General features: G+C 35.7%; 1 protein-coding gene across 2 annotated transcripts in view; it reads right to left on the reverse strand.

Annotated features, from left to right (window-relative positions):
* The window catches only part of COL24A1 (collagen type XXIV alpha 1 chain), a 339,546-nt gene that overhangs the window by 119,360 nt on the left and 203,608 nt on the right, over positions 1–16,578 (reverse strand). For both annotated transcript variants that reach the window (XM_058658790.1, XM_058658792.1), the window contains 7 exons: positions 14,466–14,519; positions 13,118–13,171; positions 11,844–11,897; positions 11,300–11,353; positions 2,941–2,994; positions 2,613–2,657; positions 2,458–2,502 (listed from right to left, as the gene is read on the reverse strand). In XM_058658790.1, the coding sequence (XP_058514773.1) occupies positions 2,458–2,502; positions 2,613–2,657; positions 2,941–2,994; positions 11,300–11,353; positions 11,844–11,897; positions 13,118–13,171; positions 14,466–14,519 (360 nt within the window). The remainder of the gene's footprint in view (positions 1–2,457; positions 2,503–2,612; positions 2,658–2,940; positions 2,995–11,299; positions 11,354–11,843; positions 11,898–13,117; positions 13,172–14,465; positions 14,520–16,578) is intronic.

Raw genomic sequence — 16,578 nt, forward strand, 5'->3', positions numbered from 1 at the left:
TGGGGATCTAGGGTGGGTGGGAGGCTGGGTCGGGCTTTTCCCTTTGTTTCTCCCCTGACCCCAGATACAGGGAAAATGATAGTATTAGTGTGGAAACAATGGTATTACCCACTTACACCCTGTAGCCCTTGACCCTTTGTACCCTAATCAACTAAGTAGGATTATTAAAAAATAATTAAAAAAATAAAAAAACACAAAAAACTAAATCAGTGAGCAGAGCTTTACCATCTTACTATAAAGCATTGCAGCCTTTCATTCTGTTCCTTCCTTTCAGTCGTATCTAATGTGAGGATAGATGGCAAGTATAATAATCAGTGCTGGCTTGTCCACAGACAAAAGTACTTTTACTGCTTATCTGGACCACCAAGTATTATGTGGACTGCCAGTTTCAAGCAATATCTGGAAATAAAAGTGTGACCATTTGGAGATCGTATCATCTATTTTACAGCTAAGCCAGCTAACTTTTATTAACGTTAAGGAGTTTTCGAAGGAGTTTTCAGGATTATGCCCTAGCGTAAAAGTCAATCTGAGCCCCAGGAGATCTTCTTATTGTATAGCAATGTCTGCCTGGTTTTAGTGCTTAGATGACTGGCAACACTCTAAAGGATCATACATATCTTTGGGTCTTGTCTGTCTTTTTTTTCTCTTGACTGTTAACTGTGTTCTCCAAAATTCACATTCAGTCCAGGAGGAGACAAGCCGATGTAGAGCTAAGTGTATTTTGACAACTATGACAAATTCATAATTAACATCCAATGCACGCCACCACGAAGATACCTTTACTCTTCAAGTTTATTTATGATTCTTGCTTGCCATAAGCCAAGGTTAAAAAATGATTCTAGTATCTTTCGTTTGATTGAGGCAGTCAAACCCCAATATCACATACACCTAATGGGAAGAAAATATAGATAAATGCTAAAGGTCGGGCCCGGCGGCGTGGCCTAGCGGCTAGAATCCTCGCCCTGAACGCCCCGGGATCCCATATGGGTGCCGGTTCTAATCCCGGCGGCTCCGGTTCCCATTCAGCTCCCTGCTTGTGGCCTGGAAAAGCAGGAGAGGACGGCCCAATGCACTGGGACCCTGCACCCACGTGGGAGACCTGGAAGAGGTTCCTGGTTCCTGGCATCGGATCGGCGCAGCACCGGCCCGTTGCGGTTCACTTGGGGAGTGAATCATCGGATGGAAGATCTTCCTCTCTGTCTCTCCTCCTCTCTGTATATCTGACTTTGTAATAAAAATAAATCTTTAAAAAAATGCTAAAGGTCAGCATGTGCAAAATGAACAAATTATTTCCCTAGGTTTCATGTTTTTAATAATGCGAATACTGACCTTGAGGAGCTCTGAATTTCTCCACTCACTGAATCATGTTAACTTTGCATATAGTATACAAAGTAATTAAAATCGATCTAAGCAGCATTTTTAGTGATATAAAAGAATTTCAGATGATGGATATTAATGATCAAGGAACTGTCTTTGAATATCATTTTAGTTAATAATGCAATGCCACAAACAAATTCTTTCCCTGATCATAGTCATCTCTTTCTTAGGTTTGACCAGTTTGACATTCTGATAAACAACAGGCAGGGGGCAGCAGATTTCAGAGGACAAGCAAATGCAGTCACATCACTGACAATCACTGTAATAGCTAAAACATTTAATCTTATTCACCTGTGACTTATTTATGTTAAATAACCTTAATGTGCAAGTATGTGATAATTAAAATGCCGTTCATAACTATGATTCCTAATGAAATTAAAGATTCCCATACATCTACAGTTATGTGCTCCCATATATGCAAGAATTGTAAATAGGAAAATATGAATATATATGTACCTTCACTTTTATTAATATTTTATCCTTTACTTAATGATCTTATAGCCAACAGAACTTGTTGCCTGTTAAGGAAAAAACTGTAATTTCGATAAACAGCTATTATAAAATACTAAGCACTCTTAAGATTGGTACCATGAGAAAGTCTGTTATCCCATGGAAGAACTAAAGAGCACTCTAGTTGATGTCAAGGCAAACTAAGAGGCTTAAAAGAATTTCCTGGTGTAGTAGTTTTATTAATGTTACATTATATTTATATATTGAATTGTGTTTTTGAAATGGACTTTATAGAAAAACAAACTTCTCATAGATATCATCAAGTAATGATTAAACCCACCATTATATATCCAGTATAAATGGGCACAAAGAAGGCCTCAAATAGGTAAACAGTTTGCTCAACTAAAACAATGCTTCAAGGAATAAAAGAAATGATGCTTTCTTATCCTAACACATTAAATACTAAACAATGTGTTAGGGAATAAAGCAGATAATAATTTCAAAACATATAGTATAAGACAATATGTAGGTATATAACATTTTTATTTGTCAAAAATATCCCAAAGTATTATGTAAGCGACCCTATCCCAAAGAGGGTACAATTTTTATGCAGTCTATTTTTATACTTACTGATTTTCCTTGAATTCCTCTCTCTCCAATATTTCCAGTCTTACCCTAAACAAGAAAACAACACTTACATCAAGTAGATCCTCCCAAACAGCAGGGGGAATCAGGGAAGATTTTAATGTGAAATTTGAAAATTTTAATTTTTTAAAATTACTTACGGTAAGACCAGGAGGACCTCTTTTTCCTTGATCTCCCTTTTCACCCTAACAAAGTATCAGGACTAGATGAATAAATATGAATCTGAATTATGGTTTCACACATTACTCAGGTTAGCATACACTCACAATAATGAAACAACTCTAGAGCTCCAAATTAGGAAGAAATTATTTCTGTATGTGTTGTAAAAGTTTCACAGATGTTTCACACTTAGACAAAGAAAAAATTTAGTACCATCATTTGTTAGGTAAATATTTCATTCTCTGAACAGGGAAGACATACACGTTCAACAAAACTTAATTCTTTTGAAATGGGGAAACCAATGATTACCTTGGCACCTTGCACACCTTGCTCCCCTGGAAGGCCATCCGGGCCTCTTGGACCCTACAGGTGGAAACAGTCTTGTTAATTTCAAATGTTCCTTTCTTCCATTTTTAAAAATTCTCAGATTATACCTTATCCTTCTTTAGTCAACAAGCTCTTTGTTTAGTCAGATGACAAAAAAACTTACCTCAGGAAGTTATTGAGGTGGTAATAATACAAATTTGTTCTTGAAGTAATGTGTCCATGGGGATTTATTCTAAGAACAACTCTAATCTAAAAGTGTCTGATATGTCTTAGCAGTCTTTTAAAGGTTCACATTTTAAAAATGCTGCTCTTTTGGTCGCATTATAAGAAAACAAGTGTTTAATGCATCGTACCTCCTGTGGACCTGCTTGGCCCTGCATGCAAGGAGAGGACAGGGGCAGGAGATGCCAGATATATCCATGTATAGCTGAAACTGTTCTATATTCATTCAGTAATTTGATACAAAAGTTTTTCTTTAAAGAAAAAAAAACAACAGAAAAGCTATACTGCCTAAATAAGGTTCTTCAAAATTAAGCTTCATTTTAAGGAGCTTAATTTAATTCTACAGCTTCTAAATGAACTATACACTTACATTTAATGTGATATGAGAATAGAAAATCATGAAAAAAATTCTTCATTGTGAGTCTTTTAGAATGAAAATATGATTTACATACATATTATAGTTATATAAAAGAGATAAAACACAAAGAATGAAGATACTGAAGTAGGTGGTGCTCAAGCTCTCAGGGGTTTGTTTACAAAGGGATGGACTTTACATAGGAGGACAGCACAGGAAGAATGTGCAGAAAAATTAAAGGCATTTAAATAAAAGTAATTTACTACTTATTGTATGTAGCAAAATATGAAGATGTAAGTGCAGAAAGGAATATTGGAACTTAAAAGGCACAGACAGGAGTTTGTACTTATAGCAGGAGGCAATAGGGAACCATTAATGATTTCTGCAGCATAGTCATTACATATTTCACAGCACAATACATTGATATGAAGTAAGCTACTGGGCTCCACTGTTCTACCTTTGCACTGCATTTGAGCTGAGAAGCTTTGTTTTAGCTTTGTATTCTTATAAGATGCTTACTTTTATAACACTCTCAGCTTGTATACTCTTAAGACAGCTTCATTGCTTGATCCTCTTGGGTATATTCATGGATTTGGAGGGGACACTGTTTGAGGAGCTCAAGTTCCACTGGTTCCATGAAAGTTAAAGCCATAGCTCTGACCTTAGCCGTTTAAATCTGCATTCAATGCACTCCATAATTTGCCTCCGAAATTCCTTTGCTGTCATATTTTCCAGTAAAAGACTAAGAAAAAAAATCATAATCCTACTGTGCAAGACCATGCAGGTCAAATTAAAGGGAGAATGGACTTATTTAATAGGTCAGTAATTTTTGTAATGGGTTATTCAATTAACAGGCATTTACTGAGTGCCTATTACAAAACATAAGTTATCTTAAACCCAGAGAACCTGATATGGAGAAAAGAAAAGCTTTGCATTCTTAAACAAGCAAATTGTTACATAAAATTAAAGAATAATTACGTCTGAAAAATATTTGTTCATTTCCTTCCCACATTTTGCCACAGGTTTTTTTTTTAACTGTCCTTGGGTTTCTGAAGTTCTTTGTAAATCCTGATTATTAGTCCACTAGCAGTTGTGTAGTGTACAAATTTTTTTCCCATTCTGTTGGTTGCTTCTTCACATTGTTGATCATCTCCTTTGCTGTACAGAAGCTTTTTAGCTTGATGTGGTCCCATTTGTTTATTTTGGCTTTGACTGTCTTTTCCAAGAAGTGTTTCACCATTCCTATATGCCAGAGAGTGTTTCCAATGTCTTCCTTTAATAGTTTGATGGTTTCTGGGTGCAGATTTAGGTCCTTGATCCATTTAGAGCTGAGTTTTGTATACTGTGGCAGGTGGGGCCTTGCTTACCTCTGCAGGCAGCTTTCAGTTGTCCAACAGCATTTGCTGAAGAGATCAGGCTTTTTCCTGGATTGTTTTCAGTTTTCTTGACACAGATTAGTTGGCTATAGATGTGTGAGCTCATCCGAGAACCAGACATTTTTCAAAAGAACAGATTCAAATGGCTAACAGACATATATATGAAAAGATGACTCCCTAGTTCTCAGGGAGATATAAATAAAAATCACATTGAGGTTCTACCTTATTCAAGTGAGGTTAGCCTACATTCAGAACTCTATTAATAACATCTGCTGGCATGGATGTGGGGAGACAGGTACCCTCCTTCAGTGCTGGTGGGAGGTTAGGTTAGTACAACCACTATGGAAATCAGTATGGAGAGTGCTTGGAGAACTCCAAATAAACCTGCCGTATGACCCAGGTATCCTCCTCTTAGGAACATAACCAAAGGAAATGAAAAACTGCATATGAGAAGGGGATCTGTAACCCTGTATTTAGAGCAGCACAATTGACAACAGAAAAAAAAAAAAAAAAGAAAAGGAAACAACCCAGATGCCTATCCAAAGAAGAGTGGTTAAAGAAACTGTAATACATCTACTCCATGGAATACTACTGAGCCATTAAAAAGAATGAAACTATACGATTTGCAACTAGATGGTCCTAACTGCAGACCATTATGCTCAGTGAAATAAGCCCATTCCAGAAGGACAACTACTATATATTTTCTCTGATACAAGGCAAAGTTCATTCAAATTATAGGATCAATAGCCCTTTCAATACTATTTTTCCTGCAACCAATAGCTTTTGAAATTTTTGTTCTTACTTTCATTTCTTCCAAATAGTTTCTTTTCTCTTATTAAATTCTTGACTGACTCATACATCACACAGTAGCATCATTTTACCCAAGAAGCTTTTTTGTTTTCATTTTCATTTGTTCATCGACACATTGGTTATTCAGTAGCATGTTATTTAACTCCACGGTGTTGTCGATTTTTTGTTTTAACATCGTTGTTGTCGTTAACTTTATTTCATAGCTTCTTAATTAAGGGAATGTATAATAGACTATCATATCCAGATGTGAAGATACAATACAGTATACATCTCTACTTCCAAAGCAAAGATGGACAACCATTGAAAGTGTTGGATATATCTTGATAATAGGAAGCTGGGTTGTTTGGTATTGTTTGTGTCAGCAATGTCAGGGAACACTTAAATAACAGACTGATGGACTTACAACTCCTTAGGAAGGACTATTCTACTGTAATAATATTGGAAAATCAGTCAGGGGCTGGGAGTTTGGGGAGGAATTAGAAAAATCAAAAGCCTATGAAATTGTACCATAAAATTCAAAATAGAAACAAATTTTTATAAATTTAAGAATAAAACAAAAATAAAAATAGATAAGCATGATGAAGAAAAAGAAAGACGGTGAAATGACTAGAGTATCTTAGGTGGAGAATATTGTTGTACAGTAATCTGGGAAGTCTCTTTAAAGAAACATGTAGAGAGATATTTGAAGGAGGCTGGATTGCAGAGGACAAGGGCAAGATCACTGTCACAGAATAAACAGCAAGTATAGAGCTCTGGAAGTGGCATGTGCTTGGAATAGTTACTAACTGAATAACAGAAGATAAAAAAAGAGAAATAATTGAACAATTACTCTAAAGTTTTAAGTGAAAACATCCCTTAAATGATGTTAATTTTTTTGAGTAACATAATTAGAAGGCTGAGAGAGTCAAAACATGAGTGAGTTGTTGACATTCTAAAATACTATAGATGGATGGGCCTTTGTCCGCATGGTTAAGAGGGTGATTTGGATGCCCATGTCCCAGCATAGACAGAGAGAGAAATCTCTCTCATCTGGTGGATCAGTCCCTGCAACAGCTAGGGCTAGTTTAGCCAAAGCTACAAGTTGGGAACTTTATGCAAATTCCCTACGTGGGTGTTAAGAATCCAAGGGTTATCTGCTCTCTTCCCAGGCGTGTTAGCAGGAAGCTGTATCCAAAGTAGAAGAGCAGGGAATTGAGCTGCTCATATGCTATGAGATGTGTGTGTGTCCCAAGTAGAGCCCTGACCTGCTGCACCTCAAAGCCCACATCCAGTATCCCTGAGTTTCATTCTGATAATTCTCACAGAAGACAAAATACATTTTAGGATATGGCTTTAAGAAAACTAAGAGGCACCTACTTTAGTGTAAAGTAGGTTTGTTTATTTATTTATTTGAATAACTGCCTTAAGATAGCCCATGGATATCTAATGTTATTTTCTTAAAGCATGTTGGCTAAATAGAAGAAGATGAGCTTTTCTCTATTGTCTTAGCAAAGCTAAACTGTACCACAATGAGCTATTAATGCATTATTAAAGGTAGAGCAAAATCCTGGTAGCTCAGGGATTAAAAAGTAAACATGCTACCTAAAGTAACAGTTACTTGAGCTGTGGGCAACAATCTGAGCCAACCAAATTCACGAATGAGCTTTTCAATTCCACATGCATTAGCGGAGAGGAAATAATACTGGCACTTCATATAAATGCTAAAATCAAAAGCCCAAACCCTGAGATGAACCAAAACACTGACACAAACTGCATGCTCATTTATTTAGAAAGATTTCTATAAGAACTCCAGCCCCATTTCTATGACCTATGGAAGAACAAATAATGGGATAAGTATCTATGAAAGATGGCAACAGCCCTTATTCACAGAATAAATGTTTCTGTAAGTTGAGCTCGGTATATTTATATTGCCTTTTAACCATGTTTATCTATTTGATCCCTTTTATTTATTTTAAATTATTCACATGCCTAATCAATTATGTCAAGCCATATTTTCTGGCTCTTGATTTACACAGTTGGAGCAAAATATTCCCTTAAACAAAAATTAACATTATTAGTGATTTCAGGGGGAAATTTTTGATTCCTTTCTTGAGATAAATTTTATTTTTGGAGAAGAAATTGTAGAGGCAGCTTTGCCTTGTCACTTGGGAAGCTCTAGATTTACAAGCAGCGTATTACAGGTGGTCATTTTCTCTGCTACACTTTGCATTTCCTTAAAGGGGCCAACATTCAGAATTCCTATAGTCCTCTCCATTTTCTTCTGCCACAGAAAACCTAAAAACATTACACATTTCTTGCTGGCAGTTACATTTTCTGCCTCTATACCATTCAAATCTTAAGGAGCATAGTCAGAACAAACATTTCCTCAAATATAAGTCTTGGTATCACCCTTCTGAAGAAAGAGTGACACTTTAAGGTATCTTATGATCAAAGGCTCAACTGATGAGTTAAGCTTTGTTCCATGTGTCATCCCTCCTGTTTAGGAGGCAGCTAAACACAGCAGTATATACTGGAGAGATCTAAGAGCAGCTTCCCTACCATGAAGAGTTAAATGGGAGTGGGAGGAGCAACCCCTGATGGTGTGCTGATGCCTAATTTCAGAACAGATAAAATATTGTCCTGATACTGGAGTACGGAGTTGGCTAGCTTGTATTGCCTACAAAAGAGCCACAATTTTGTGCATTATCTTAATTAGATTTAGTATATTTAACTACTTAACTTGATTACTTTTCAGATACACACAGCAGGTGGAAACAAAATTCAGAATTTATATGACAAATAATACTTTACAGTGGTGCTCTAATGAAGCTCCAATGAAGAATCTTTAAGAATGCTATTACTTACCAATCATGTCCTTTTCTTAGCTATATAAATTACATAACCTTCACAAAATGAAAAAACTTTCATGATACTAAAGCATTTATGCTATTCTTTTGGATGACAGAACAATGTTACATGAAGTTTTTGAATGTAATGGAAAATGTCAGTAGAGCATGGCACTTCAAAAAGCCACTAGACTGTAAACCATGAAACTAAACTCCATGTGGTCTAGACCCAAAGGAGCATTAATCTTAAATCCTCTGTTGTTCTGGTAGAATATCTGACAAATTGCAGGAAATCAGGAAATTATAAATGGATGGCAGAAGGAAAGTATGTTGGGTTGAAATAGGAAGATTCCTGAGAATGACCCTATGAGCCATGACGGTATAAGAGCGCTAGTCTTAGGAAAGGTTCTCCCTGTGGTCACAGTGCAAATGTGCTTATGGCAGAGCTTCTCCTTCAGCCTACTGAGACACACATGTGTGCACAGAATTCAGATGTACTGCAAATATGGACTGCCTCAGCCTTTGGGTTGTCTGGGGAAATTTGGGTACAGAAATCCACAGACACATAGCTTTTCCATTTATCTCAAGGAGACGAATGTTCTCTTTTGGGGGAGCAAGAATCATTGGGAATGAGAGGTCTAGAATAACAGGTTTGAAGGAAGAAAATATTTTCTAGTTAGAAAAAATTACTTATTTGAGAAGTAGAGATGGGAGGGGTAAGAGAGAGAGACTAACTGCAATTTTCTGGTTCACTCCCCAAAGCAGGAAGTGACCAAATTTTACTTCTGTATTGCAGTTCCCCCTCTTTTTTTTTTTTTTTTTGTATAGTCAATGTTCATTGGTTGTCTAAACTATTCTGTTAAGAAATGCCCTAACCACCTTATTTTTAAAAAGCAAAGCCTTATTTAGAAAACTTCTTTATTTAGAAACTATCATGTGGAAAGTTTAAAAATTATGAGAAGTCCTTTTGAGAGGGAATCTGTAATAGATTTGGAGAATGAGAGGAAAACAGATCATCTTGGAGCTGGGAATTGACGACAAATCAGCAGAGTAATAACCTACACGGGGTCATGGTGAGGCTAGAAGACCACAAAACAAAAGAACTTCCCTTGACTTACGAGATAGCAAGTGGTTCACCATGTACTGTCAGATTCTGCCTAGATAGTCAATGAGACCTAAATTATATAATTAGAAAGGCACAAATAAAGATTTCTTTTTTCACTTGTCATAAAATTAGTAGAACTTTCCCAGTATGATTCATACAAAGTTGAAAAAAAAAATCTTCAACCTGACCAAGTATTGAATCTTAGCACAAGTAAACCACTCAATAACAGTTAAATACAGATCATTTACCATTTTTATTTTATTTTAAATCTCATTTAGGCTACCAAGGCCTAAATCACATTTATGCCTACAAGGTTATTTTTAGACTGCAAATCTGTAATCCAGAAAGGACAGCCAATTTTCAGAAGAGAAATATTAGTATAAACTTTCTTTCTTCAATCTTCTCCAAAAAAATAGGACATGAAGTTTAAAGCATTTTCAAATTGTGAATTCCTAACGTCTTTCTCTCATTTGAGACCTGGCAGATGTAGTTTTTTTTTTTTTTTTTAAAATCTCTATCAGAGGACAGATTCAAACATTTTAAAATTATTTTTTCTTTTAGAAGTAAAATTTAAATCAAGGTGAAGCCAACAGAAAGAATCCTTAAAACCCACATGTTCATATTAATCTTAAAAATTCCCTAATATTCCTTGTGGTATTAAAAAAGCATGGGCTTATTATGGCAGACATGCAACCAAGGTTTCAGTATTGGTTGGGCCATTTCTCTCCCTGTCTATAGAACAAGCAGGTACTTAAACTCTCTGAGCCCTGGTTTCTTCATGAAATAAAACACCCTCTTCCTGGAATGTTATGTTCGTATTGCTTAGAATGTGAAAAGGCATGCAATAAATAGCAGCACTTGTCTTTTTCAAGGATTTGAACTATTTAAGAGGCAATATAGAGATTATTTTTTCCACTTAATACTATATGCATAATTAGTAAAGAATAACAATTCTGATTTATAATTAATAAACTATTTTTCACCTTTTTTGTTTATACTCCATTTCTTGGATTTGTTGGTCATGTGTTACATTTCTTTCTTATGTATGTGTGCTCTGAAAAGTAATTTATTTAAAGGTCTACAGATTTGTACTTCTGAAAGGTTAATAGGAATTGTGATTAGGACCGAAGACTCTGGATTAGCTGTCTGAGGCTGTTTGGAGCACTTGTCTTCTTTATATCAGAGTGCCTCAGCACTTTCCAGTTCTTGGCTAATGTGCACCCTGGGACACATGGCTCCAATAGTTGGATCCTGGCAGCCCATGTGGGAGAGATGAATTGAGCTCCTGACTCCCGGCTTCAGTCCAACTCAGCCCCGAATGTGGAGGGCATCTGGGGAATGAGGCAGCAGAGCAGATAATCTTGATTGCTCATGTCTCTATCTTTCTGCCTTTCAAGTAAGTAGAGGCACATTTTTTAGATGTTTAAAAATAATTCTGTGTGGGTTAGTGATCTATGTAATAATTAAAATAGAAAAGTATGTTTTCATTAGTAAAGATAATTATTAGTCATGTTTTATTTATTGTAGATAATCTAATGTAATGAAAACCAAACAAAGTCTGACAATTCCTAAAGCTAATTTTAGAAGTTATGGATGCTCCTTGAACACATCGTTACTTACACGTTCTATTTCTCGTTAAATGACTTACCCTTTGCCCTTTAGGACCTTGACTACCAGGTGGTCCTCTTGCCCCCACAGGACCCTACAAAAGTTAAAAATGCAAAAGCAATGGTAGGATTCTCAAGAATGTTATCAAAATAGCAGTCATAAAGTTTCTTATTACATTCTCATTTTCCTGCAGAGTTTTAAAAAGAAATTGATTCATTCCCTTAAAAATGTTCTTTAATTTTCAAATACCAGAGCTCTCCACTAATATTCTGATTTTGAAATATTCTCCTATTTGGAAATGTTTACGGTCTGAACCAAACAGGGCAAGAGTTTAATATTCACTTCTCACATAGTGTTCAAGAGGAATACACACACAGAGTGATAAAAGAAGAAAACATGTAGTCTACAAGCAGAGATGGGCAAACTCAAGCTATCATGGTGTATCCCAGAACACTGGGAGAAGCATTTTCCATTAGCTTATACATGACTTACTTTGATAAAATTATGAAAGCATAACAAAAGGGAATGGATTTAAATGAAATTAAACTTTGCAAAATGTGCCTTAGAATAGTTTCTATACTTACAGGTAATCCCAAAGGACCCACGGGTCCTGGAATCCCAGGAGGACCTGGATATCCCTACAATTTAAGAAAAGTTTGAAGGAAATAAAAGCTCCATCACATCTATATACTTTCACTAAAGTCAAACCAGTAAATTGTAAACAGTAATAAAAGGGATAATTTGATATGATGTTCCTCTCTTACAGAGAGGCCTAGGACACAGAAATAAAATATCTATCTATCTATCCATCTATCTATCTATCTATCATTCTGGAAATGGATAGAACATAGAAATATCTATCTATCTATCTATCTATCTATCTATCTATCTAAACTAGCTTGTTTGTGAGCAAACATTTATTAGAAGAGTTTTGCTGGGAAAAAGAAATTGCCATCCAGCATTACATGCTGTAGCCTATTTAAAAGAGAACATTCATTTCATCTTTCTGTAGTTTGTTTTCTTATGTAGTAGGTTTTGAAACAAGATCCATTTCAGAAAGATTAGGAAATTCTGTGCTTAAGAAATACATATGCTTATAAGCGCTCAAGCCTGTTACATTTCAGATGGACAGCACAGTTTTTGCCTTTTAATACTGATTCAGAACATGCCTTAGGAAAAGTAAGAGTTGCTGAAATTTATTAGTCTAAATTTCTTAGTACACAGAGCTGGAGATAACTAAAAATCAAGGTGTAAATAAACCTTGCAAGGCTCTTTCGTCATGTTAAAACTAAGAGCAACAAAATAAATTTTACATAATATAATGAAATCCATTATAATATGTATTCTGAAAGGAAGTTTCTTTAGTAGATAATGTTAATTCCAGTTACTTTTTTAAGGAATTATTTAATACAGTTAGAAAAAGGGGGAATGCCAGATATAAATTTGTCAATGATCTCAACACACCAGGGAGTAAGATCAATTTGTGTTCTGAGATTCTATATATCAAAAACTTATAACACGGCAGCAAAGTGGAAGAGAAATGAAGACACATGTTGCATAAATAAATGATGAGCTGTAGAAGAAAAGGTAGTATTTCTTCATCTGTTTCTTGCTAATGTGCCGTGGTATAATTTTTCTCCTGAAACTACAGCATACTTTGAATAAGCCATCTCATTTATATGCTTTTTAGCATTTTCTAGAAGATACATCAGTTTAGAAGCAAACTTCAGTGAAGTTTTATTACAAAATAACATTTTCTGTTCAGTTAAATTCCAGTACAGGCAATTCCATCTTTGGAAAGATAACTTCACTGTGTTTTTTTGGGAAGTATTATTTTTTCAAATCACTGAGCTCTTACCATAGCACCCTTTTCTCCCTGGGGACCCACGGGCCCTGGACTGCCACGATTTCCCTTTAAAAACACAACAGAATGAAGAGTGATGTTAAGCCATGCGGTGGTAAGTTAGTATCACATATGATACAGTATCTCATCCTAATTTCAATTATATCAAGGTATAAATCTATATTTTTACCATGAAATTGCCAAGCATTTAACAACTTACAAATACTCCTTAGATAACTTTTAAAGGGAAAACTGCTAACACTTATTAAAACGATAAAGCTAAAAATCATGGATTAGGACTAAAACTGAGCTGGCATCATTTGTTAAAGTTCTTTAAGTGGGAATGGCTACAAGATAATGCAAGTAAATCACCTAGTTTAGTGAACGTTTGGCATTTGACAAGTATGAGCTACTAATATTTTTAAAAGGAGATGAATACCTTGGGAATATCTATATTTTAAACTATATGATCTTTGCCTAAATCCAAGAAGAGAATCTGGGACAATTCATAAAGCTGAAACTCAGGTGAATCATCTTTTTTTAAAGGTAGCCCACAGAGGGAAGGCGAGACAGTGAGAAAGATCTTTTGTTTACTCCCCAAGTGGCTGCAATGGACAGAGCTGAGCTGATTTGAAGCTGGAGGCTCTTCTAGGTCTTCCAGAACCATCCTCTAGTGCTTCTCCAGGCCACAAGCAGGGAACCAAATGGAAAGTGGAGCTGGATACTGTTGTAATGATTTTGGAGAACTCAGGGGAGGTGCTTTGGGGAGTAGGTAGGGAAAATCCCAGGGCGTATGGAACTGTATAATAAAATAGTAATAAATAAACAAACAAACAAACAAACAAATAAAATAAAGTGAAGCTGGGACGGGAACTGGTGCCTATATGGGATTCCAGCAAATGCAAAATAAAGAATTAACCACTAGGCTGCTGCGCTGGGCCCAACAGTTTGGTTTTTAAAGAACACAGGGAAGAGGTGGGAATATTCTACATTAAGGGAGCATTAAGAATTGGGAATAGAATAGGTACTTGAGTGGGAGATAGACAAGATAAAAGGTAAAATGATAACATTTTTCTCTTTCAAAACCTTCCTACAGGAGAGTGGCTTGACCACAAAAATTTGATTTAAATAATATTTTTCTAGTCATACATTCATTCTTGCATACCACATCTTTTAACAGAGTATTTGTCCCTTTAAAATTAGAATCATGTATAGAATTAGCTATATTTTAATATACTTAAGGATACAGTAAAGTAACATGTTAGAGATATCAATAATTTCTAATTAACATAGCTTGCTGTATGAAAGCTTCTTCTTTGAATTAGGTTCAGAATCCTTATTATAAAACAAAATATGAATATACCTTTTCACCAGTGTTTCCAGTTATGCCAACTTCTCCAGGTAAGCCAACAGGTCCCTGGGGGGCGGAGTAGGTAGGGAAAATAAAAAACAAGAATGCATCTGTGTTTAATTGTTATTATAGCATATTGGTCTTAAATCACCTGTAATTACTATGTTTTCAATTCAATTTCAACTTCATTCAACTAACAGAAACACGTGGTGCTTATTTTGTGCCTGGCCTGTACTGGTTGCTAGGGTTTCATTAGTGAGCTAGGTAGATGCACGTCCTGTTTTCATAATACAAATAGTCTGGCAAAACAGAAGTAAAAAGTGACTTAGAGAAAAATAGAATAACGACAAATTTTGGTAGAAGTTCATCAATGAAGCAATCGTGAGGCTGAAATGGAGAAAAAAAAAGAGGTAAGTTATTTCAGCAAAGAGGATGAGGGAAATTTTGTAGCCTGAGAGCTAAAGAACCAAATGAGTCCAGTCAGCCAAGCCCAGATGGGAGGAGTAGTGCTGCAAGCAGAACAGCCCATGAGGAAGTGCTTTTGATATACTCTAAGTGGACAAAGACAATCAGTAGCGCTCATTTAGGTCCACAGAAGCTCAGAGATACTCTTTACAGAGCATCTGTTATTCCTCCTTCAAGTTATAGAAAAAAAAAAAGAACAGCAACAAAACAGCAAAGGGCATACAACATGGCCATAATCCCTTTCGACATGTCCTCAATCAGAAGGAAGTTACTTCCTTTTCCAACAGCTACTAGGCAAAGATCCTGCTTAGTGAGATTTTCATACAATAACATATGCTAGTATTTAGAGAGCAATGGGTAATGATCAACAGCTTGTTATGTTGACTGTAACCAAAGTTAATGCATGGAATACAACTGTATCCATATCTGGCATGCCTGATTCAATCCTCACAACCACTATAGGTAATGATATCATGATTCTCCTTTGACACATGAGTTAGGCAGCTTGTCAAGTGATTGAGTCAATGAGTCAAAGTATTTTGTATGCATTTAAGTGGCTATGTGAGATGCGGCTAGTCCAAGTTCATGTGACTGCCTGACACGTGGCTAGTCTAATTTGAAAAGAACCGTAAATGTAAATGACAGAGCATACTCTGCAGATTTCTATAAATATGTGAAATATCTAATGATTATTTATATTGATTACATATTAAAATAATATTCAAATTACATTTAATGTTCCAAATAAATACAATAACATGGTCATAATACTGCTAAAATGATACAACTATACAGCAATCAAAACTCTCACTGCTCATGCCTCCAAACCTTCACACATGAAGGTTTGAATCACACATTTCTTTGTTCATTCAACTGCTATCACAAAAATACCACAGACAGGGAAGTTTCAGCAAGAACTGATTTATCATAGTTCAGGATGTCCGAGTGTGTAAGATCAAGGCACCGACACATTTGGGGTCTGCTGAAGACCTGCTTCCTACCTGACAGATGAAGATGACAAAAGCCTTCATGACATAATTAGCTCCTAGGCATCCCACCCTCTAATACCATCACATTTGTGCTTAGGATTTCAACAGGGGACTTTTGGGGAGGGAGAAAGGTAAAAAATCCATTGTGACACCCTATCAAGTAATGCACATAAGAAACAAAACTGCTAGCTGAAATAAAAGGGCATAGAGAATTGGTCGTGGGAGAAGGTAGTTTAACATGAACAATAATCATGTGATCAGTTATAGAAATGATGACTTTGATTGTTACTAATATTTCCTCCCTAGTTCATTATGAATATATTTTGTGTGTAGGGGTGCTTATGTAGCAAACTTCTTTTCTTAACTCTTACTCCTTTATCATATAAGCTTTACTGACTTTGTATTCTAGTATTTAAGATTATAAAAAGGTTATATAAGGTTGCATAAAAAATAAGTTTATTTTTTGTAACAGCATTTAAGGTACAGGATATAAAAAGGAGAAAAGTAAATATCACTGAAGGATTTTATCTCCTCATCTAGGGAGGCAGGTTACAGTTTTAGATTGTTTGCAAAATAGCTGTATCAGGTTAGGCAGAATTATGATGTTGCTATTACATTTATTCAGGCATTAAATGTGATCTATGGAGGTGTATTTAAATGTCAAGTTGACA

This window comes from Ochotona princeps, chromosome 2, assembly GCF_030435755.1.
Source record: "Ochotona princeps isolate mOchPri1 chromosome 2, mOchPri1.hap1, whole genome shotgun sequence".
Classification (NCBI taxonomy): Eukaryota; Metazoa; Chordata; class Mammalia; order Lagomorpha; family Ochotonidae; genus Ochotona; species Ochotona princeps.